The sequence below is a fragment of the Miscanthus floridulus genome, chromosome 6 (assembly GCF_019320115.1).
Source record: "Miscanthus floridulus cultivar M001 chromosome 6, ASM1932011v1, whole genome shotgun sequence".
Taxonomy (NCBI): Eukaryota; Viridiplantae; Streptophyta; class Magnoliopsida; order Poales; family Poaceae; genus Miscanthus; species Miscanthus floridulus.
The window spans coordinates 92,718,329-92,739,944 of NC_089585.1; the positions used below are offsets into that span (position 1 = coordinate 92,718,329).

Sequence of the window (21,616 nt, forward strand, 5' to 3'; positions counted from 1 at the left end):
TCTAGACATAATGTGTATCTATGTGCATAACAAAAGTTATGCATCTAGAAAAGCTAAAACGTCTTATAATTTAGAATGAAAAGAGTACCTTACAAATACAAGGGTCCTAAGTCGTTGCTTCCTTCCATCATCCATCTAATCACTAACTTCTTGTGGTTCCTTTTGAATCTAGACTCAAATACTCACATGTAGGCCCATATTTGACTTTGAGCACATCGATGTCATCTGTAAGTCGAGGGTATATCATCAACCAAAATATAAGCACCTATAATAAATTTAGGTCTTAGGAATCGAACCAACTTAGCAAGATATAGATCCTTTTTGTGTTTTCTCTCAACGCAAAGTGTTGGGTTCATAAACCCGGGGTCCCTCATGGACCGGCTTTCCAACAAAGGCTCACCCTAACAGACAACATGGTAAAAACTTTGTCTCCTATTCCATTCCTTTGATTACCCTACGTGACTTTGTTCTTACTCCCAACCGAACGCACCCCACCACGACCTACGGTTACGAGCAGCCGAGCCCCGCGGGCCATGCCTAGGTTCTTAAAAGCTACAGCCTACGGAATGAACGGGCAAGTGTGAAAAAGAAAGAATGAAAACAAAGCTATGCTGGATAAAAAACAAGGAATGGATAGTGATTCTATCACAAAAATAGAACTGTTATATTCATTGATACAAAAACTATTCACACGGGGACTCCTCCATAAACTTAAACGATTACATTTGCTGACTACTTCTACTCTAAATACTACTGTGGCCGCTCGACGGCATCAGTTGATACCAAAGGAGAAGCCACGGGCCTCGCCTAGTTCCGCTCCCTCGACTTCGGCGAACGCAACGGATACCTCAAGGACCCCGCCTGGTTCCGCTCCCTCGACTTCGGCAAGCGCAACGGGTACCTCAAGGGCATTGCACCCATAGATGCTCAGTAGAAGAGCATGGAGCCCCTGACCTTCTCATGTAGTCGAGGTAGCTCCTAGGTAGGGACATTGCCCGCCGAGGTATGGCGACCGTGGCTGGAAGATATCTCATCAAACTTTATGAACTGGCCACCCTAAGCAGCTGCAGGCATAGGACCCTCCACCAGCACGATCCTAGGCAACTTCCCCTCTGACAAGGCTCGCCTGGTGAAGATCCACTGGAAAGAGTCCACGCATGGCTCCATCCCAAAAAAGGCGTCACAGATGAATCCAGCGTGCCACCTCCTTCGGTGGAAGCCGCCCCTTCTCAGACAAAGATGGCCAGCACCGCCTTGGGCAGCCTCCAGCTCGACATTACGCTCTGGATTCACAAAGGGATCTGTGAGTTCTCCCCCTCGCTTACCCTTTCTCTCACTTAGGAACCGCCGTGGCATATAGGCACTCTTGGTGAGAAGGAAGGAGGAGAGGCAATAGTTGAAGAATAGGCAAAGGACTATGACAAGAAAACCTCTCCCTTCCCCTATTTAAGGAGGAAATGCAGTAGCTAAAGAAGGGCAAAGGATCAGAGCAAAAAACTCTCTCCCTTCTCCCATTCAATGTGGATGGGAAACGATGGGACGCACCCTGACCAATGGGACGCACACTGACCGATTAGACGGGACGTGGCCTAGGTATGGCCCACCACTACCGCACGCTGGGCACAAGAACCAAAGCACCACCACGCACAAGCGGCCCTCCGCCTTCCTAGACGGCACTTGGAAAAGCCCAACTATGGGATCTCCACCCAAGAGAGACCATTGGGCTTCCTAAGTCAATCGAACGGCTTAGGAAAACACTAAGAGACAGGTAAGGAGCAAAGGAATGCCCTATGTGGGTCATGCCGACTCCGTCATGAATGACGAGCACGGGTCCCGGTCGAACATTTCCGATTGAAGCTCTTCAAACCCCGTCGTTCGAGTCATCAAGGTAATATTATCGACCTCCACTCTTTCTTTATAATCATTCATACATCCATACACGCATTCATTCCATACGCCCACACCCCCGAATGATTCTACCCGAATCATTTGGAGGCTCGGGAACTAAGGCATCGCACATGCAGCTAAATGCATCACAATGCTCTGTGTTGCGTCACGAAGCGGCAGTTGCCTCATTCAATATGAGCAACGACTGACCGGGGTTTGAAGGTTGGCCCACAAAGGGCTTGAGGTTGCCTTGTGTCAATCAGAGCCAGGGGAGAAAACGTAGATGAGCCTCGTGCGGCCCTCGCCCAGTCTGCCCCAAAGCAGACAGGGTCATCTCAACCTTCTCATTTGATCCTAAACCTCTGCCAAACCCATAGAATCTCCATCAAGGGGAGGCCAGTAGGCCACCTAGGTCAGTCTCCAAAATGCCCTCGGCATCTGTTGGGTTGCAGATAAAGGAGCAGTGGAATGTCACAAGAAGGCTATGCTAACCCCGTCATGAACGACGGACCTAGATTCCACTCGATCATACCCATTAGCGAGCTCACCGAGCGCGTCACTCGAGCCCGAGTGATCGAGGCAAGCGACAAAGCTCAGCCCTCCAGTTGTGAGAAACTGAAGACGGAGTAACGCACAAAACTCAAACTGACTCCTACCAAGCCCAATGGGGCTCAGGGGCTCAAGACACCTAAAACTAACTGTCTCGGCTGCATGGGCTGCATCGACGCTAGGATCCATGAGCTTCAGCTCGTCCGATCCCTAAACTAACTACCTCGGCTGCGCGGGCTGCACCGACGCCAGGATCTGTGAGCTCTGTCTTGTCCGATTCCTAAACTAACTACCTCAGCTGCGCGGGCTATACCGACGCCACGATCCACGTGCTCCGCCTCGCTCGATCCCTAAACTAACTATCTCAGCTGCGCGGGCTGCACCGACGCCAAGATCCGCGAGCTCCGCCTCGCCCGATCTCTAACCTAACTGCCTCGGCTGTGTGAGCTGCACCGACGCTAGGATCCACGAGCTCCGCCTCGCCCGATCCCAAAACTAACTTCCTCGGCTACGCGGGCTACACTGATGCCAGGATCCACGAGCTCCGCCTCGCCCGATCCTAAAACTAACTGTTGACTCGGTCTCGATTAAAATACACGCACACACGCCCACTAACAAAACCCCCTAGATGATTCTATCCGAATCGCCCTAGGGCTCGGGGGCTACACCCATGGGTGTGCTCGCGCGCACCCACTGACAAAACAAAAACTTTCCCCGCTGGCAAACACGAAAACCCCCTAGACGATTCTTCCCGAATCGCTTGGGGGCTCGGGGCTACTCCCGCAGGTGCACTCGCGCGCACCCGTCGTTGAGACTAAAATCCCCCAGATGATTCTACCCGAATTGCCCGGGGGTTTGGGGGCTCTTGTCGGGTTCATAAACCTAAGGTTCCTCATGGACCGGCTTCCCAACAAAGGCTCGGTCCAATAGACAATGTTGCGAGCAACGCGCAACTTGTGGGCCGACCCAAATTCCTAGACGATAGGCCAGAAGGACGATACAATCTCCGACCGGAAGGCCTGGCCGAGAAGGAACGGCACCCGCTTCCGACTCCGACCCACCTCTCCGACCAGAGCGCTCGCTTCAGTCTCCAGCCGCCTCTGAACGGCCTCTCCGACCGGAAGGCCTGGCCAAAACATCAATTATGACTCCGACCCACTTCTCCGACCAGGAGTGCGCCGGACCCCTACTCACTGCTCTTCTCCAACTGGCGCAATCATAGCCGACTGGGACCAACTGACCGAGGATGCCCGCTCAGTAAGGACCAGTAAACAGACGAAGAAAGTAAGGCAACACATTCAAGTCAACCGCAATACCAAGGACCGTACCCTGTACGTCTGCAGGACAGTACCATGTGACCTCCCTGACATGATAGAACCCAAGCAGTGTTGTAGGCGCCAACATTTTCCCCTAAGTGTTGTGGGCGCCATCAACTCCCATACCAAACAAATACGGTAAGGCTCCCCCACGTGCCTCCGAGGCGTCGACAATGTTGTGGACGCCGGCATTTACCGTACTAGGCGAACATGGTAAAACCTCTTACATGCCTCTGGGTATCAACAGCGAGGCAGGCACCGACATCTACCATACCTGAAGAAGACGACGCAACCTCCCACGTACATCTGACATTAAACAGTATTGTGGGCGTCTACCATCATCTTGTACCCGTCGGTGTGGGCAGCAAGACTTAGCAGCATACATACTCTCTCCCTCTCACTTGTAAGGCCATCCCCTTCATCTATAAAAGGGGATGCGCTCTCTCCCAAAAAGACAGTGGATTCAGATCGATCAAGTTCACTAGTACACAACAACAGAACCACCAGATTCAAACCTCGAGCACCCGCTCGAACACATAGCACATAGCGGAGCTCCCGTCACTCTCGGCCCCTCTGACCAGAGTCTGGCCGGACCTCTTGTACCCCCATCTTTCTCCTTCTTGTTTGTAACCCCACTGCAAACTTCGAGCACCTGGGCTCAGGAATAAAGTCACCGACCGATTCAAACTGGACGTATGACATGTTGCCTGAACCAGTATAAACTCTGTGTCATTGAGTGCTAGGCCACCTCCGATCACAACGTACGACAAAACTATAAATATTTACGTGTTGATCACTTTCTGTACCGACACAAAGATACTCTCAACTTATCCATAACCTAAGGCTTTGAGCTCGACTAACCTCAGATGAATGTAACCTTATAACCAAAGAGATGGGAAGACAAACGAATAAAATTACTATTTGTAATTTTGTTCCTGCTATAATGCTCCGAGTAGGCCCAACGCGGACCGTCATTACCTCATCTAAAAGTTACTAAACATGTAGATAATGTGATAACGAGGCTATCAATCTCACAACCCATGCAAATATTTGTAACAAGAAAAGTTACTTTCACTTTTTGCAGAAGCTCTGAGTTCCTCACTCTCTATAAAAGCGTGAGACCTCGCTTCCATATCTCACAACACACTCTCAACTACTCAATGTATTGTTAGATGAGGCTGATGATACCTCTCTAGACATTAATGAGGGCGCATTTAGATACAAATTTTTTTGGGTTTTGGATACTGTAGCAATTTCATTTGTATTTGGCAATTAATATCTAATTATGGACTAATTAGGTTCGAAAGTTTCGTCTCACGATTTCTCACCCAACTGTGCAATTAGTTTTTTTTTCATCTACATTTAATACTCCATACATGTGCCGCAAAATTCGATGTGATGGATACTGCGCAAAATTTTTTGGAAACTAAACAGGCCCTGATTCTCTACGAAGCCATCGACTGTTTTGATTTAGACATACGGTGATGATATATATATGGAGGTCGAGGCTACAATCCAACATTCCGTGTTGGGGCTGACCTCATAACCTGCACCCTACGGATGATGTCACTATCAGTCTGTTCGGTTGGCTGGTTCGTATCGTTGTTGGTTCGTGAAGAAATACTGCTGACTAGTTTGTGTGAGAGAAAAATACTATTTTGGCTGGAAATTTACGATCATTTATGATAAGCCACAGCCAAACAATCAGGCTGTATATCTATGTATGGCTTGCTACCAAAAACCTAAGGCAAGGGTTCTTTGAAACCCTAATTTAACAAATTTGAGCTTGGGAAGAGAAAGACAAGTTGAATTTACAAATTTGAGCTTGGGAAGAGAAAGACAAGTTGAATTTAGTAGATACAAAATTCCCAATTATGGAAGAGATCCGCAGGAAGGGGATTTTACTAGGTTTTATTTACCATCAAATTTCACCTTCACAGATAAGATTTCCATCAAAACTGAAAAAAAAAAATCTCTCCTCGAAGTAACTCTTCGCTGGCACGCTTCGCCCTTTATTCCACCGCCGCCGCACTTGTTCGATTAGCCGTTCCCAAACCAATCCCCTCTTCCCCAGTCCCCCTAATCGTTTGCGCAGGAGAAAAGGAGCGCCGCAGCCCGCAGCCAGAGAGACGAAGACGAGGCATCCAATGGCCGATACCTACGTGACCACGGTGACCTTCGGCAACGACGTGATCACCACCACCGTCACATCCTCCGGCCAGGCCGTGGAGCGCTGGATCGCGGAGATCCTCTCGGTGCACCGCCCCGGCGGCATCGGCTACAACATCACCGTCGGGCTCGACGTCGAGTGGCGCCCAAGCTACCGCGCGGACCAGAACCCGGTGGCCACACTGCAGCTCTGCGTCGAGCGCAGCTGCCTCATCTTCCAGCTCCTCCACGCCGACAACCTCCCCGGCGCGCTGGCGGAGTTCCTCGGCGACCGCGGGATCCACTTCTTCGGCGTCGGCGTGGAGGCGGACGCGGAGCGGCTCAGCGACGACCACGGCCTGCAGGTGGCCAACGCGGTGGACCTGCGCGGCCGCGCCGCGGAGCGGATGAACCGCCCGGACCTCCGCCAGGCGGGGCTGCGCGCCCTCGTGCAAGTCATCATGGGCGTCGACCTCGTGAAGCCGCAGAGGGTCACCATGAGCCGCTGGGACGCGTACTGCCTCAGCTACGAGCAGATCAGGTACGCCTGCATCGACGCCTTCGTCTCTTTCGAGATCGCCCGCAGGCTGCTCGACGGCGAGCACTGATCGACGCGGCGAAGTGCTGTTACTGCCCGTGACTGCCGTAAACTCGCGTTGCTTAATTCTAGCCTGTCCTAGTTTAGTTCGTTCTACTTTGCTTCCAGACAATTCGTGCTAGTGTGTTCAGATTTGGTTATTGCTGCATTTTAATCTGTTGCCACTGTTTAATTTCAAGCCTACAAGGTTTTAGGGGTTTCTGTGATCGAAGAGAATTTAATCAGACGGTCAGTCGGGGAGTGATTTAACTACGCTGCGTTCCTGGCTTGTCGCTGCTTTTTCGCGTACAGAGTCGCATTGAGCTCTGAGCATGCGTGTGATTCGGGCCTTTTCTGTCGATCGAGGCTGGACTGCGCGAAACCTTCTGCTGATTAGTGAGTTGCATACTTCAAGTCACGCCGTGACTTTTCTGGCATCGCATGCGTTCAAATGGGTTCCAATGGCTCTCAGTAGCGATGGTAAAATGAAAAATAACAAGTCAGCAAGGGATGAGAGGGAGGTATGCGGCGGAACGGAAGCCATTCACGGGACTGACGGTAGTGAAGGGAAGAGGGCCGAGGCGGTGCGGGACACCGCGGAGCAGTGAGAGGCGGCCTGCCATCGGGACGCCGCCGTTGAGTTCCTCCTCGTCATTGACTGGATGAACCTCGAGCGCTGCGTTCGTCCTCCTCGCCGCCTGCGGACCTTGGCCACGGCGACCCCGTCCCCATCACTGCTGCATTGGCGTCCCACGCACAGCCCACCGCAGGGACCCGAGGGACTGGAAAGTGGGCTCAAACCCGGCGCGTAGCCACGCCGGCCCGTCACGTTGAAGGCCTCGAGCCATGTGAGGTTGTGCGGCCCGTCGACGCCGAAGTGTGGTGACAGCCTGACAGGAAGCCGAGTCGCGTGCAACGTACAGTCGGCTCCGATGATGTTGAGCGAGACGACGCGCCCGGTGCGGCAGCCCACGCCGTGCACGGGTCCCCTACGGCGTGATCGGCTGGGGCGGGCTGGCTGGTCAGCCCCCTCTTATGGATACTATTTACATAAACCAGCCAGCAGTACTTCTCTCTCACATAAATAAACCAGCAACGATACGAACCAACCAACCGAAGCTGCGATCGTGGTGGGTTCCTGCCCGAAATGCTCAGGGTCGGGTACTCGAGTCCCGTCCGCTGCCGCCTATTGGGCGGGCCCTCTAGCGCTACGAAGTACGAACGCACCTCCAAGATGGGCCGGTCACAAATCCTGCTCATGTAATGCAACTTACAGGCAATACTCGTAAGTGATGACCACAAAAGAAATTACCTATCAGGTGGGAAATGTGTCTCAAACAGATATCATTTCCAAGCTTCACATATAGGCCCCGTTCGGCTGGTCACAATTCCAGCTGAATTCCAGCCAACGCGCACAGTGCCCTGAATCAGCCACCAGCAAGGTTCAGCCGGACAGCATTTAATGCAGTTCAAATTCAAACACCATTTAATGCTTTTCAATTTGAAACACCAGCAGCCACGCCATTGCACTACAAATCAAATGTTCTTTACAACCAGGAAGCTCCATTACTACATCATTCAACTCCACAAATGAAATGCCATTCAATACACCACCATAATTAACAGTACAATGGCACAGCACAGCTTTGACACCATAGAGCATCTACAATCATTGGGCTGGAACAACATGCCCTCTCAGAAGATTGCTGCCTCTCGCCAGCATCGCCTTTGGAGGCCTAATTGCCCTCATCAGCACCCTCCTCCTGCACATACAAGATACAAAATTTATCACCGGATAAGAAGAGTAGACAGGCAGCAGATTAAAAGGTTAGGTTTATTTTAGGAGAAGAAAATACAGTGAGGTCAGAGGTCCAAAGGGTCAAGTTGTACCTGAGGAGCTACATGATCAGAGTGCTATCTTTGTATGACTCCTCCCCAAGGGTGTCCAACTCAGAGATAGCTTCATCAAACGTCTGCAAAGACTAGGCAAACAATATCAATTACCAAAGTTTCAGTGCCACAAGGACTAAGGCATGCAAAATATAAGTTACATGATCAAGTAACCAACTCAAATGCCTCCAAATTGACACAAACTAATTAAGTTAGATACTGAAACAATAAACCAAATGGCATCATCATCATCTTCATAATGTAGGTGCCAGATATTGCAAGTATGACCACAATCCAATACAACATGAACAATTCTTTGTCTGGGAAGTTCAGAATCTCATAATAGAACACTGAGAATGTCGTACACAATACATAGCAGAATAAGACTTCATAATCAAACAGTGTTCAGACTAATAGTTAACAAGAACAAGAAGGTTATGAAATCTGATCCTAGCAGCAGTACAGGAAGGCACTAGGTGAGAGCCAAGCAGCTTCATCTGATCCCAGCGCACCATGACTTCACTTCCTTCACCTGCATGTGTATGTATCCTCATTAGCCGCACACTACGCAAACAAAAGTAAATGTGCATGACTTCACTGATAACATCCACAAACCATAAATGATTCACTTACATTGTCTTCCCAAGGAGTCCAAGCCCATATGTTATCCACTCACGGACCTGTTCCATGTCATTAGGATCTCCCAAGGCCATAGGAACCACTTGACTCAACGGGCCAAGGTCCGGCGCCTACATAACCCGCCGTGGTTGGTGCTGACCCTCCAGCTCATGCACGTAGTTGTGCAATGCACAGAGAGCAATAATTATCTGGGTTGGCTTGGTCCCCTGATAGTGAGGTATGCCTTTCAACATCTGCCACTTAGCTTTCGCTGCTCCAAATGTTCTTTCTATGACATTACGCAACTTGGAATGGTGCCGGTTGAACAACTCCTGGGCATCAGAAGGCCCCCTAGTCTGGAACTCCTTCACCCAGTACCTCTTATTTGGATACGGCGTCAGATACCCGGGGCGAAGTGCGTAACCGGAGTCCACCAAGTAATAGCGGCCTTAACAAATTCAAAGCTTGATATCAGTCCATGTTGAATAAGCTCCAGCATGAAACAACCAAACCGACTAAGTTCAACTAACCTAACGGTGGATGTGGGAAAGATGCATCGGCATCAGCCTTTCTTTTCACCCGCATATCATGGGCGGAACCCTCTGTCCCCGCCCCGATATACGTGAACCTCATGTCGAAGTCACAGACTGCAACCACATTTTGGGTTGTCCTCCCTTTCCTATTAATGTGGTCATCACGGACTCCTTGATCAACTATGACATCTATGTGAGTGCCATCCATGGCGCCTATGCAGCCATCAAAAAACGGCGTGTACTCCACCAATACAGTCGGCTTTCCTGAATAACTAGTGTCCCTAGGCCTAAGTACGTCATCTGCAAATCTAGTCATGGCAGCTAGAACATGGGAAAATACCTTGCTACATGTCCCCAACCCCCTTCTAAATCTCTCATGCATTTGCCTCTGGCATTGATTTGTACCACATGCCCATAGAAACATGGCTAAAGCTTCAATTGATTCAAGCTCCCTACTGCCTTTTAGCCCATAGGTGTCACGTAGTATGCTATGCAACCTAACCAAATTTTCAGGCCGCATTCGGCAGTTTTCATAGCACCTACCAGCATCTGACAACTTATCTACCCACTGTCTTCCAGTAAGTTCAGGCACTGAGAAAACATGGTTACCTAGTGCTGGTTCCTGCAGCATGTGCGCAAATGCATAGCCTGCAGCCATAGCTGCAGAAACCACCTCGTTGAAGCTGTTTTCACTTGAATTCTGACTTTCCTCGTCGCTGTTGTCCATCTTCAAATAGGCTGCCAACTGGACAAATATAAACCATCGTTGGCACATAAAATATAAACTGAATGCTGAATACACTCAGAGTTAAATATGTGCACAAATAACATTTACTATTTTTTCATTAAATCCTTGTGTAATGGGCTAACTAAGAATGATGCTGTGCCATCTTAACAAAAGATAATTTGATCAAGAGGAATTGGATGGGCAGTCCTATGTATGTGTCACTTCAGGTGTGCTTTGATGGGAAAAAAGTTTCAGAACTCTATTGAGATAATTTGCTATGCTAGCACTCTTATGCGCTATTGGACAGGTATATATGCAGAGGTGGACAGGGACATGCTCGTAAACGGCATCAACACCATACTGCGGGTGGCTACGGAGATTCTGACATCTAAGTGCTAGAATACTGGCAGAATGGAGCAGCTGGAAAAAGATCATCACCAGAATGATGATTGAAAAGGTGATACTCAAATGCAGGGAGCCATAGATCATTGGAACAATGTGATCGGTTCTGTTCTGGAAGAGAATAGGCAGCAAGTAGAGAGACTAGACAGATCCAAAGATAGCAATGAAAAAGATTTCAAAAGACAGGTGGTTCATAAAACCAAAATGAGAATACATAACTTCCAACAGGTACCTATTATCTGCTTCAAGAACCACCGATGCTCCAATGTACTTGACCCTATCTCCTGAAAACAATAATGAGAAAGGTTTAAGTTGTCTATGCCCTCGGGCTTCAGCCTTCATTCATAGTTCTGTAAGTTCTATAAGTAACAACTACTAACAAGTGCAGCCTGAATTTCAGTTTTCACAGCAGTGAGTAGAAAGCATGTAAAACTCGTGGATCACTGAAACAATAATCAGTCCAAAAGAAGGCATGCACACCTTCAAGCTCACGGATCACTGAGTACCTCTACAAGCAGTCCCGCACGTACCTGCAATACATGTAACCCGTTATGATTTGTTCAAATACAAATGAAATATTTGTTAGCTTCAAGAACCAAATAATCTCAGGCAGATGAAACAAATACATCACATCAAACAACTTATAACGAGTTCGGGAAAAATAGTACGACACATGGTTTTTGGCCACAGGCCTCGTTACAAGACAGAAACATCAACACAACTAGGACAACATTGAATGTAAAGGACGAAAGACGACACTCAAATGCCACCGTTGCTTCACATCAAACTCAACATCCCAGTAGCTGAACTATTTGTTGTTCCTGTGATATGTCAGCCAAGCCATACGTTCTTCGGCTGTCAGCAGGTTCTTGAAGACCCGTCGGGTCACTGAGTCCTTGAACAGCACCGTTGCCAAGAAGAACTCGTCTGAAGTGGATGGCACACCATCTTCTCGTAAAAGTTGCATAGCTTCATCAACCTCCGCCTGTTCACGGGTCCGCTCTCTTTCACGTGATGTGCTCCTTGCAGCAATGCTCTCAGACAACCTGGCCATGTACTCCCCCATATTGCAATTCTTCTTCTTCTCTGGGCTGTTGACAACATGGTCCATGGTGTCCCTCTTTGAACCCGAATGGTAGCTGGATGGGCCGCCTAAGTCTAGCTGGCGCACAGCAGCAGGAGGTGTTGATTCCCTGATACCACCAGCGGACACGAAGCAGCCCGTGTTCCGGTTGCGGTCCCCAAACAGTGCCTCTAGTTCGGCCAGTAAACGAGGTTGGCTACCACGTCGTACCTCAGCCTGACTATCGTCCTACAAAAAAACAAGAGGACATAATGTTAAACAATGTAAACTATGTATTTGGAGCTGTTAACAAGCTAACGTACCGATGGAACGGGCTGGGAACCTTCTTGAGTTTCCCAGTACTCCGAGTCAGCATCAATGGCGCCCGTACGTGGGTTCCTCCCAAGTCCGGTGGCTGTCAGACCATCTTTCCACGTCAGATAAGCTTTTTTTAGGTATTGAAGCTTGTTGTTGCATTGTTTCTTATCAAATTGGGGGAAGTTCTTGTAAATGTTGTGCCAGCCAGCTATGGTGAGACCCTGCTGATTGAAGTTAAACTTTTCCTTCTCTTGAAGACAAAGCTCCAGCAACAGCTTGGTGTCTTCCTTGGGCCAACTTGCACGCTTTGGAGCCATCTGTTGGAACGTGTAAGGGCTATTGTCGTTTGTGGCTGGACATAGTAATTGTACCACAAAAAAACCTAAAGTAATGCATGGGTGACCTCAAACACGATGCAATGGACATAATTGTATACTTGCCTTGGATTCACGCTTGACTCGCTTGGAACGCAAGTTGTACCGAGGGGATTCTGGTGGGGAGCAGGAACCTGTTGACGACGGTGCCAGTATATAGACTTTGAAAGAGCACAACTACATGACAAACATGTGAATATGTTAGAGCTGTATGTGAACCAAAGTAATCCCGCATCATTGTCTAAATTAAGTATGCAAAATGTGTGCCAACTGGACTGACAACATATTTTGTATCAATAAGAGGCAAGGTAAAGATACTGCTGATAAAATGTATAATGTTGAGTGTTGCTATCGCTAACACTCAAGCTGCCTAACATGTTCCTGACACCATGGACAACCAAGGAAATGCAACACATGAAGATTGTCAGCAAAAGTACAAGGAGGAAGCTAATCATTGTCCAGCAGCAGCAAGAGGAAAACGAAAACAAAAGCACAGCATTGCACCCCCAACGACATTGTCCAGTATCAGCATCAACTCAACTTAGAAGAAAGAGCAGCATACGCAGAAAGCCTCATTTATAGGGAAAATGTAATTCATCATAGCATAATTCCCAAAGCCTCAGCAAATAAGAAAGTACAGAAGAATCACAATGTAATTCTCATGCCTTAGTTGAAAAGCAAGCAAATAATCATCGCAGCATAGCTTTTCCAAAACATCATTGGCAGTAACAAGTATGCTCAAATTAACTGACGTGATATCCTTGACAAGTATGCTATGTTGACTTCTAGTGAGAGAGGAAATATGAGGAAGACCATGTCATTCATTCATTGATGCATTATTCTTAAGCCGTAAGCTGAAATATCAGATTTACACGCATACAACTCATCGAACATTGGACTGCATGATGAACTAGAGGAAAGTTTAAATGGAAACAATAACAGAAAATGGCATTTATGCTAACACGCAATGAAACGGATGTGCAAGGGCTATGTGACCATACCAATCCGGCTCTACTAAGGCATCCAAACTTGGGAGCAGGAACATCAGCCCTAACGAAGCAGATCTGGAACTTCAGCCCTAATGAGACAGTCGCCTACGTACCGGATCTAGCGCTGCCGGGGAAGAGGAAACAGGTAAAGGTGACGGATCCGGTGGCTACAACGGAACGTCACGAACATACGAAAAAGGAGGGGGAAGTAAGCCTCGTACCGGAGTGGTTGGAGGTGAGTCCGCAGCCGACGAACGGGCAGGATCTGTTCGGCACCACGGCGAGTACGACGCGGTGGATCTGGTAGGGCAAGACCGCACCGAGAGGGGGACAGGGACGGGACAAGGACGGCGGGCGGGCGGGCGGGGGCGAATGCGGATCCGGCGAGAGGGGGACGGGGACGGGACGGCGAATCGGGAAAGCACAATGCGGGCGAGCAATGCAGCACGTTAGCGGCGGGAGCAACAAGTGGGAGTGGCGAACCCTAGAGCCGCGCGGGGGAATGCGAGAGGGGGACACTGACGAGGCGCGAGCTGATTACTTGTAGTTCAGCCGAACAGCTAGAGACGCTGGGCCAGAAGGCCCATTCAGCCTTCAGCCGAAACCAGCCGCGATTTCTACCTGCCGAACGGAGCTATAGCTTCTTTTGAGCTTCTGTACATAATAGGAACAAATATGCTTATGTTAGTTCGGGGTATAATAATCATATTAGCGTGCAATAACTTGAAGTTGGTAAAAGTTTAGTTATGGATAAATTGTTGCTACATAATCCTAGCCTCCTAGGTACTATGTTAAGCTGTAAAATAGAGACAAATGGCAAAATGTTTAGGTATAATAAGTTCATGTTAAGCTGCAAATACTACTACAACTTTTATCCAGTAGAGATTCCAAACCGTCACATCTTTTTATGGCATAAAACATAATGCAATCAATATAATCAATAGATTTGGCCAACTACAATCCACCAAGGTCACACACACACAGAGAGAGAATTTGCATGCTGATTTCTATGGCTGGAATGAAGCAGCGCCGCCGCCGCCCAACGCCGTGAGGAGCAGCGCCGTCGCTCAGCGGCCGCCGGCGACGAGCCTCTGCGGGAGCCAGCGGCCCTACCGGCGAGTTATTCTTCCTTCTCCACATACGGGACAACGCTTCTCCACCGACGGGATAGGACAGCGTGTGGATCCGGCGACCTCTGGGCTTCGGCGAGGCGGCGACGGCGAGTGGTGACTGCTGATAGGCGTCCATGGACAACGGTTCCCCCTCCCGCCGCTCTTGGGCTGACGAGGCCGATGAGGAGCTTCCCTCCCTGAGATCCCTGGGCGTGGGGTCGCCGGGCCTCCTATCGGATGTGGGCGCGCTCATTGGGAGCCCCTCCGCCTCCTTCCAGGGGGAACGTGTGTCATTCACAGACTCGGAGAGCTACTCCGACTCGGAGCCCCCTTCACCGTCGTCGCCCCAGGGTGGTCGATGGGTTCATGGCGGCGGCCAGGCGCGCACACCCTCAAGCCACCTCGATGGCCGTCTCTCCGCCTACCTCGCCGCGTCGTCGCACTTCTCCGTCTGCGCGCCCCGCTCGCGCCCTCGCGGTGCCGGATGCAGACGGGTTCTACGAGGTTCGCAGCCGACGTCGGTGGCACCGTCGCTCACTGCTGAGGGAGTCGCGGCCGGTCCCCGTCGAGCTGCAGGGGCTTTGCTTCAACTGTCTTGCTGCCAATTATGTCAAGCGGGATTGTGTCTTCCCAGCACGGTGCTTCAATTGCCACCAGGAGGGCCATCGCTCGTTTGCCTGACCCTTCAGCGGGGCAGAGGCAAGCGGGCCCACTCGCCGCCGCGTGCGGGTCACAGTCGGAGGGTCGCTGCGCGCCGACCTGCCAGCGACATCCGCGTGCGGGGTCCGTGGGCACGGCATCCACACATTCGGTCTTGATTGGCCGCTCCCTGTCCGTGCCTAGGTGTTGCGCCCCGCCGACTCCGCCCCCTCGGCCCCCGGTTGAGTCCCCGCCCCCCTTGGGGAGCGCCCCTGGTAGCCGCCGCGGGGGAGCCTCCTGGTGACCGCCTGGGTCGCCTACGTCGCACTGAGTTCATCGTCATCCTGCGGTCTGCGGAGTTGCAGGCGGCTGAGGACGCACTCGGCCTTGCCCTCGTCACTGCTGTCGGTGGCACTAGGCCCGCGGTGTCACCCGCCATGGTCAGCCGCTACCTCCTCAAGCGGTTTGACCTGACGACGTATGATGCGGAGGTTAGTTGCCACGACCCGGATGATTTCGTCGTTCGCTTCCGGCGTCGGGAGGACAGGGACCGTGTCCTTTGCCGCCCCGGTGATGGGTGCCCCACTTCCTGTGGTCTGGCGGCCATGGAGGCGTACCTCGATGGCTAGTGCGGGCTCCTTCCGATTCACTATGCTGGTCGGCATGACTCGTGCCCCCTCCATGCGCGGAGCGCCTCCACCGCGCAGACGATCCTCGGCCCTTCTTTTTAAAGTAAGAACAAATTTATAGAAAAGAACTCTAAAAATTTATGGAGTCAAGTTAGTATCATTAGATACATTATAAACTATTTTTCACAATGTGCTCATCAGTAGTTGTCATTTGATACGCTGTAACCTAAATTTACAGAAAAGAGCGCTAAAATTTATGATACCAAATTAGTATCGTTAGACTATAAATTATCTACAGGCCCGCTGAATGTTGGCAATGGAACTTCATCGGTAGCTTTGCAGACTACGACATCAATCAACCAAATGGGCCCTTATGTTATTGTGGTCCAAAACTATTGTAGTTAGTTATAAAAGATGGTAATATCATATGTTCTGTTCTGGCTTTATATTCCACTAAGGTCAATTCAATCCATCGTCTAGTATTGTTTGGACTTTGTACCTTTCAAAGGAGTCACTGATCCGAACTGTTCTGTATTCCAAGGAGCATTGCCAAAACTTGGATTGTAAATGTTAAGAGAGTACACACACTTCATCCTCCTTCCCAAACAAAAAAAGAAGATTGTATTATTGAAGACTACATTGATATAAGCAAATTATTGAAAGGTGCATTTCTAAAATTAATTACTATTGTTTGATTAATACATTTATTCTTTTAAACTTGATTAATACATTTCTGATGGATCTAGAATGTCGCGTTGTATTTTCTTCCACCCTCAAGGACTAGTTTTTTATAAGGGGAACCCTCAAGGACTAGTGATCTTTAGCAGGTTTTTTTTAGGGGAAGTGATCTTTAGCAGATGAGCCGCCCAATGTTCACTGGAAAACTTTTCCGGCCTGCACCAGTAAACATCGGGCCGGCCCAACTAGTTGGATATTTTACTCCTCTCGCATTCGCCCCGGCCACGGATGCTCCGTTGAGCCGAGCGCACGTGCGTCGTCCAGAGCGCAGACGGCAATGCAGGCCCCCGCGCGCTCCTCCGCTCCATCCTCGCCGCTAGTCTCCTCCGCGCCACCGCTACCTCCCGGGCCACAACGCGTCGCCGTCACCTCTCTCCGCCGCCGTGATCTCCTCCTTCTCCCGGCGGCGCTGACCCTCCCGATGGCGCCCGCCCCCTTGCCTGCGTCGGCGCGCGGGCTGTTCCGCATGCCCCCGCCGCGGCTGGCGAACCGCTACTTTCTGGTGCGCGCGGGTGAGTCCGTGTACGAGGGGCAGGGCCTCCTCCGCACCAACCCGGTCGCCAAGACCTCCGTCGACAGCGGCCTCTCCCCCGTGGGGCTCCACCAGACGGCGCGCGCCGCGCTCGAGCTCCAGCGCCTCGGCGCGTGCGAGGACGACTGCTGGATATGGCCGTCCGTCACGCAGCCGCGCGGGTCAGTTCGGCTGGTGTATGAGCTTGGGCTGACATGTACGGCTGATTTACTGTGACAGAAAAATAGTGTACCATGTCCGCTAGCCGAACAGAGCCGTATAATGTTTCTTGTTACAAGACAGCAAGGATACAGTATCTTTTCAGGTTCAGATGTTGGCTTACTTGCTTCATCATGAACCAAACTATTGTCAGATCAATGATTAATGCTTTTTTACACTGCCAAATTAAATAGCGATAATGGAATTTCAGCAGATACATAAAAATGCTGGGCTTACTAGGCATGAATTAATAGTCAATTTTTTTACGAATGTGTATCCTCCTAAGATAATGGATTCCTACTTTTCAATTACTTTAATTGAGCTGCATGCTCTAACATTAGAGAGTTTTTGCAACAAATTTACCCCTATTCTGACTGAAGTATGCTTTTCTTGGCATGATGGCTGCATTAGGTGTATGCGTCAGATAACATTTCTCCTGACATGAAGCCGCCTCCTATCAGTGATGGTACTCCAAATGAGAGCGTAGCAGAAGTATTTGTTCGGGTGACGCAGCTCATGTCAATACTGGAGACTCAGTACTCAGGGGAAACTGTTGTCATTGTCTCTCCAGATTCTGACAACTTGTCAATCCTTCAAGCTGGATTAATTGGGCTTGACCTTCGAAGGCACAGTAAAAAGTAGTAACCTGACTAACTCTAGTGTACTATTCGGTATTGCACTTGGTATTCAAGTCTTTCTCTGGTGAACAACACTTCACATTCTTCATTTGGTTCTTAGGAAACTTTTCTTACTCTTAAACATAACTTGGGTCAGATAATTTTGATTTGTTCATATAATGTTTACGCACATAAACGGTCTTCAGGTACTGTTGCTACCTGAAGTCTTGAAGGGAACCATGTCTTAACTGTTTGATGCCACTTCTGCAGGCATAGCAGCTTATTTTTTCAGCCCGGTGAGGTCCGGCCAGTTGATCCCTCAAGCATACCTGAATACAAGCGACCTCCTTCTACTGTTTTTAAATGTGCACATCCGCCAAGTTGTAAAGAGTAGTTCACTTCCTGACCCTACAGTTCATATTTTCTGTGCGTGTATAAATGTACCCATGACAAATGTCTTGGTGATAATCGTATATAGCTGAAACCTGAAAGTATGTTTTGTGTGTCACAAATTAGTGAGTCACATTGCGATTGCATGGCACTTTTGCTGTACAGTGGATCGCTAGTTCTTTAGCGACGCATGGTCTGATTGATTATATTCTTGTAATGATAATAACAGTAATTGTATATAAAATGAGCTTCATGCAAATGTGTGCCGTACGATTTGCGAAGTAAATCAAGGCTTTTATTTTAAACCCCGCATTCCCAAATTCTCATGTGTGATCCTAATGACAATTCAATCCCACAAGCTTAGACGCACGTTTGGTTCGTACCCTCGGGTGCCAAGCTAAACTTTGGTCATGCCCTGGTAACTTGACTAGTGTTCAGCACTAATTTTGGTGGTGCCGTTGTGCCAAGATAAATTTAGTAGGCCCATCTGTCAAATAGTATAGCGCATTGCAGGCAAACGTCCCACGTCCGGCCCGACAATTTGGGCGCCCCAAATTAGCTCAACCGTGCCAAAGGAACACCTAACATGTCAGCTTTGAGGTGGTCGCAATAAAAATGCATTTTGTTCGATCAAACACCCGTTTGGTAGGGCCTGGCTCCGGGAGCATCTTCTCTAGTCGAAAGGATCTTAACAATGTCTAGAGGACGGTGAATAGGCGTATCTAAAAATTAACTGCAAATGTTAAGTTTAAATTTGTCAGTCAATATCAGAAGTCCCGACGTTTGGGTCGGCACTCCCGACGTCGTCAGAAGTTCCGGCACAAACGTCAATAGTCCCGACGCCTACGTAAACTACAAAAGCAGTGCTAAATTTAACTTTACGGATAAATAATCTTACAACCCCACTTCCTTGTGGTTTGGTGAAGAGGTTGGGTCACTCCCTTGACGCCGTAAAGCCTCCAAACCGTAGATCGAGTCCAAACCCTAAAATTAAGTTCAAGAGAGAGACAAACAAATACAAATAATCTCTAGCAACCACAACAATAAGCACACAGGACATAAGAATTTATCCCGAGGTTCCCCACAAAGAAGCTCCTACATCCTCGTTGTTGAGGTGACCACAAAGGTCGGAGTCTATTCCACCTCTTTGCCTCTCTCAAAGCGACTACAATGGTCACTTGAGCTTTCCACTAAGAAATCAAAGGGTAATACAAACTTTCCAAGGCTCTTCCACAAGATGAAAAGCTCTTGGGCAACGTCTGGCCGGCTAGGGGCAAAGCCCCAAGAGTAATAGACGTAAAACCAACTAGCTTGACCAAGAAATCAAGTGCTCAAGCTTGCCAAAGTGATTCTCTCACTTAATCCACTCTCCTTTCACTCAAAACCCTAAGGGAATCGAAGATTCGAGCAAAGGAGGGAGGAGAGGGGTGCCTTTCTTGCTTGGGAGCTGTTGGAACGAAGTTAGGTCAGTTGTGAATGAGTCCGTAACGGTTAGAAGTGAAGAGAGGGGTATTTATACTCTAAGTAGAAATCTAACCGTTTAGATCTACGTCGAAAGTTCTGACGCAGATCTCGGGACTTCCGACGTTAACATAAAGCACTGTTCACACAGGGTCAGAAGTCCGCGTGGGCAAGTCAATGTCGAAACTCCCGACAAACATCGGAACTTCCGACGTACGTCGGGACTTCCGACGTGCGCAGTTAGACAACCAGCATAGCCCTAGGTGTCGGGACTCCCGACATGGGTCGGGACTCCCGACTGTCGGGAGTTCTGACTCACGTCGAGACTTCTGACGTCCACAGTCACCGCGCAGCCTAAGTGACTGGGAGTCAGAACTTTCGGCATGAGTCGTGACTTCGGACGGTCGGGAGTTCCGGCTTACGTCGGGACTTCCAACACCGACAGTCACAGAAAAATAATCTACGTGCTCGTGGAGTGCTATAACGTCTCTCTTTTAATTTTATTTTTATGCTTGAGCACTCTATCTTTCTCAGACTAACTAAGTTTGCATCCCTCTTTATAGTTCCGCCTTTACAACATCAAGAATTGAGGGATACCATTTCAACTTTATCAACTCTTTGAATCTTTCATGGGACTAATAGCTACGACATATCTCATTAAGATTACATTAGTCCCTAATTTGGATGTCATCAATACACCAAAACCCACATAGGGGGCAAATGCACTTTCAATCTCACCCTTTTTGGTAATTGATGACAACAAACTTAGACTTTTATAAGAATGAAAGATTTTAAAGCTTTTGACCTCTAAAATTTATGAATAGCTCCCCCTTGATGTATGCATGAATTTAAATTTCAATTAGAATCATCTATACATGATTTGCATACATCAAGACAAAAGCCCCCCCCCCCTAAATTTTGCAATCCATGGGGTACAACAAGTGTGTGTGAACAAATAGATATCCGTGAAAAGAAATACAATATGACATGTTATTTCACACAATAAGTAAAAATGAGTATGATAGCCAAGATTTCAAAGTAAAAACTTGAAGCAACACATGGCCATCCAAAAAAAATATCCACCATCACAAGTAGAGACAATCACAAGCTAATAAGATAGATTAAAAAATATTACTTATCATACAATCATTCATCACAAACACATATAAATAGATGTCCATCACAAGCTAGCCACCACATGACTTAGTGCATACAAGCTAAAAGTTTTAAAGTCTCAAAACAAAATGACTAACTAACTTATTACAAGATATCATCAAAGCCTAACACTCCCTCTTTGTCAACAAGTGCCAAAGGGGTAGGCCACGTGAAGAACCAACTACTCTTCGTCGTAGTCATCATCATCATTGTGGTCACCGTCCTCACCACCATCGTTGTCTTCATCATCATCATCCTCTATGTATTTCTCATCTTCTTCCGTCGCCTTGCCCTTGTCATGAGGGCGAGAAGTTGCATCATCTTCATAAGTCACACAAGGCTCATCATATAGAGCCAATGGATCACGGGGAGGCACAAACGACGGAGGAGGAGAAGATACAATGCCTATGTGCTGTTCCAACTGATAGAGCCTCTCTTGCATATCGTGCTCACGTTGAGCACTAGCACAACACTGTCCAAACATATATGTCATGAGGAACTTGAATTTGTTTGGCTTCTTACCAGAGGAGGAAGAAGAGAGGGGCTTAGCACTAGAAGAGCGAGCAGCAGCAGCAGCACATGGTGAAGCACCACGGTGATAGCGAGAACCCAAAACACCTTTTGCTTTGGCTGCAGCACCTTTCTCCCTCAGTTCTCTTGCAGCAGAGATGGATGTCTTGTTGGAGATCTTTAGGAGATTGTGCTGAGTGTCTATGGGGAACCAAATTCCAGACACTTGCTCAATCACATGCAT

The 21,616-nt window shown here is 48.8% G+C and overlaps 4 protein-coding genes across 5 annotated transcripts; 2 read left to right on the forward strand and 2 right to left on the reverse strand.

The window, feature by feature from the left end:
• The first annotated feature begins 5,811 nt into the window (after positions 1 to 5,811).
• Positions 5,812 to 6,730, forward strand: LOC136458637 (3'-5' exonuclease-like). The gene has a single exon (XM_066458573.1). The coding sequence runs from the start codon at positions 5,900 to 5,902 to the stop codon at positions 6,506 to 6,508; it is 609 nt and encodes a 202-aa protein (XP_066314670.1). The 5' UTR covers positions 5,812 to 5,899; the 3' UTR covers positions 6,509 to 6,730.
• A 1,416-nt stretch (positions 6,731 to 8,146) lies between these two features.
• LOC136460826 (uncharacterized) lies at positions 8,147 to 10,245 on the reverse strand. Its single transcript, XM_066460383.1, has 4 exons — positions 9,516 to 10,245; positions 9,146 to 9,433; positions 8,588 to 8,717; positions 8,147 to 8,240 (listed from the first exon to the last, which is right to left on the reverse strand). Exons 1-4 carry the CDS (start codon positions 10,243 to 10,245, stop codon positions 8,147 to 8,149), a joined length of 1,242 nt encoding a protein of 413 aa, XP_066316480.1.
• Positions 8,972 to 13,704, reverse strand: LOC136458636 (uncharacterized). 2 transcript variants are annotated; one of them, XR_010760031.1, is made up of 3 exons: positions 12,034 to 13,704; positions 11,128 to 11,959; positions 8,972 to 10,931 (listed from the first exon to the last, which is right to left on the reverse strand). XR_010760031.1 is itself a non-coding variant. In XM_066458572.1 (2 exons), exons 1-2 carry the CDS (start codon positions 12,343 to 12,345, stop codon positions 11,456 to 11,458), a joined length of 816 nt encoding a protein of 271 aa, XP_066314669.1. In that variant the 5' UTR covers positions 12,346 to 13,704; the 3' UTR covers positions 8,972 to 11,455. The 2 variants fall into 2 exon arrangements, 1 of the variants encoding a protein (XP_066314669.1); XM_066458572.1 differs by having other exon boundaries at positions 8,972 to 11,959.
• A 3,002-nt stretch (positions 13,705 to 16,706) lies between these two features.
• Positions 16,707 to 17,684, forward strand: LOC136460827 (uncharacterized). The gene is made up of 2 exons (XM_066460384.1): positions 16,707 to 17,202; positions 17,651 to 17,684. Exons 1-2 carry the CDS (start codon positions 16,787 to 16,789, stop codon positions 17,682 to 17,684), a joined length of 450 nt encoding a protein of 149 aa, XP_066316481.1. The 5' UTR covers positions 16,707 to 16,786.
• The last annotated feature ends 3,932 nt before the right edge of the window (positions 17,685 to 21,616 follow it).

Excerpts from the sequence above, each read along its gene's own strand:
- LOC136458637 (XM_066458573.1), top strand. The coding sequence starts at position 5,900 with ATGGCCGATACCTACGTGACCACGGTGACCTTCGGCAACGACGTGATC.
- LOC136460826 (XM_066460383.1), bottom strand. The coding sequence starts at position 10,245 with ATGGACAACAGCGACGAGGAAAGTCAGAATTCAAGTGAAAACAGCTTC. Across the intron at positions 8,718-9,145 it reads CTACGTGCATGAGCTGGAGG|TGTTCTATTATGAGATTCTG; the intron begins GTCAGCACCAAC and ends CGACATTCTCAG. Across the intron at positions 8,241-8,587 it reads CCATTTGGTTTATTGTTTCA|GAGGAGGGTGCTGATGAGGG; the intron begins GTATCTAACTTA and ends TTGTATGTGCAG.
- LOC136458636 (XM_066458572.1), bottom strand. The coding sequence starts at position 12,345 with ATGGCTCCAAAGCGTGCAAGTTGGCCCAAGGAAGACACCAAGCTGTTG. Across the intron at positions 11,960-12,033 it reads GTTCCCAGCCCGTTCCATCG|GACGATAGTCAGGCTGAGGT; the intron begins GTACGTTAGCTT and ends GTTTTTTTGTAG.
- LOC136460827 (XM_066460384.1), top strand. The coding sequence starts at position 16,787 with ATGCAGGCCCCCGCGCGCTCCTCCGCTCCATCCTCGCCGCTAGTCTCC. Across the intron at positions 17,203-17,650 it reads TCCGTCACGCAGCCGCGCGG|GTGTATGCGTCAGATAACAT; the intron begins GTCAGTTCGGCT and ends TGGCTGCATTAG.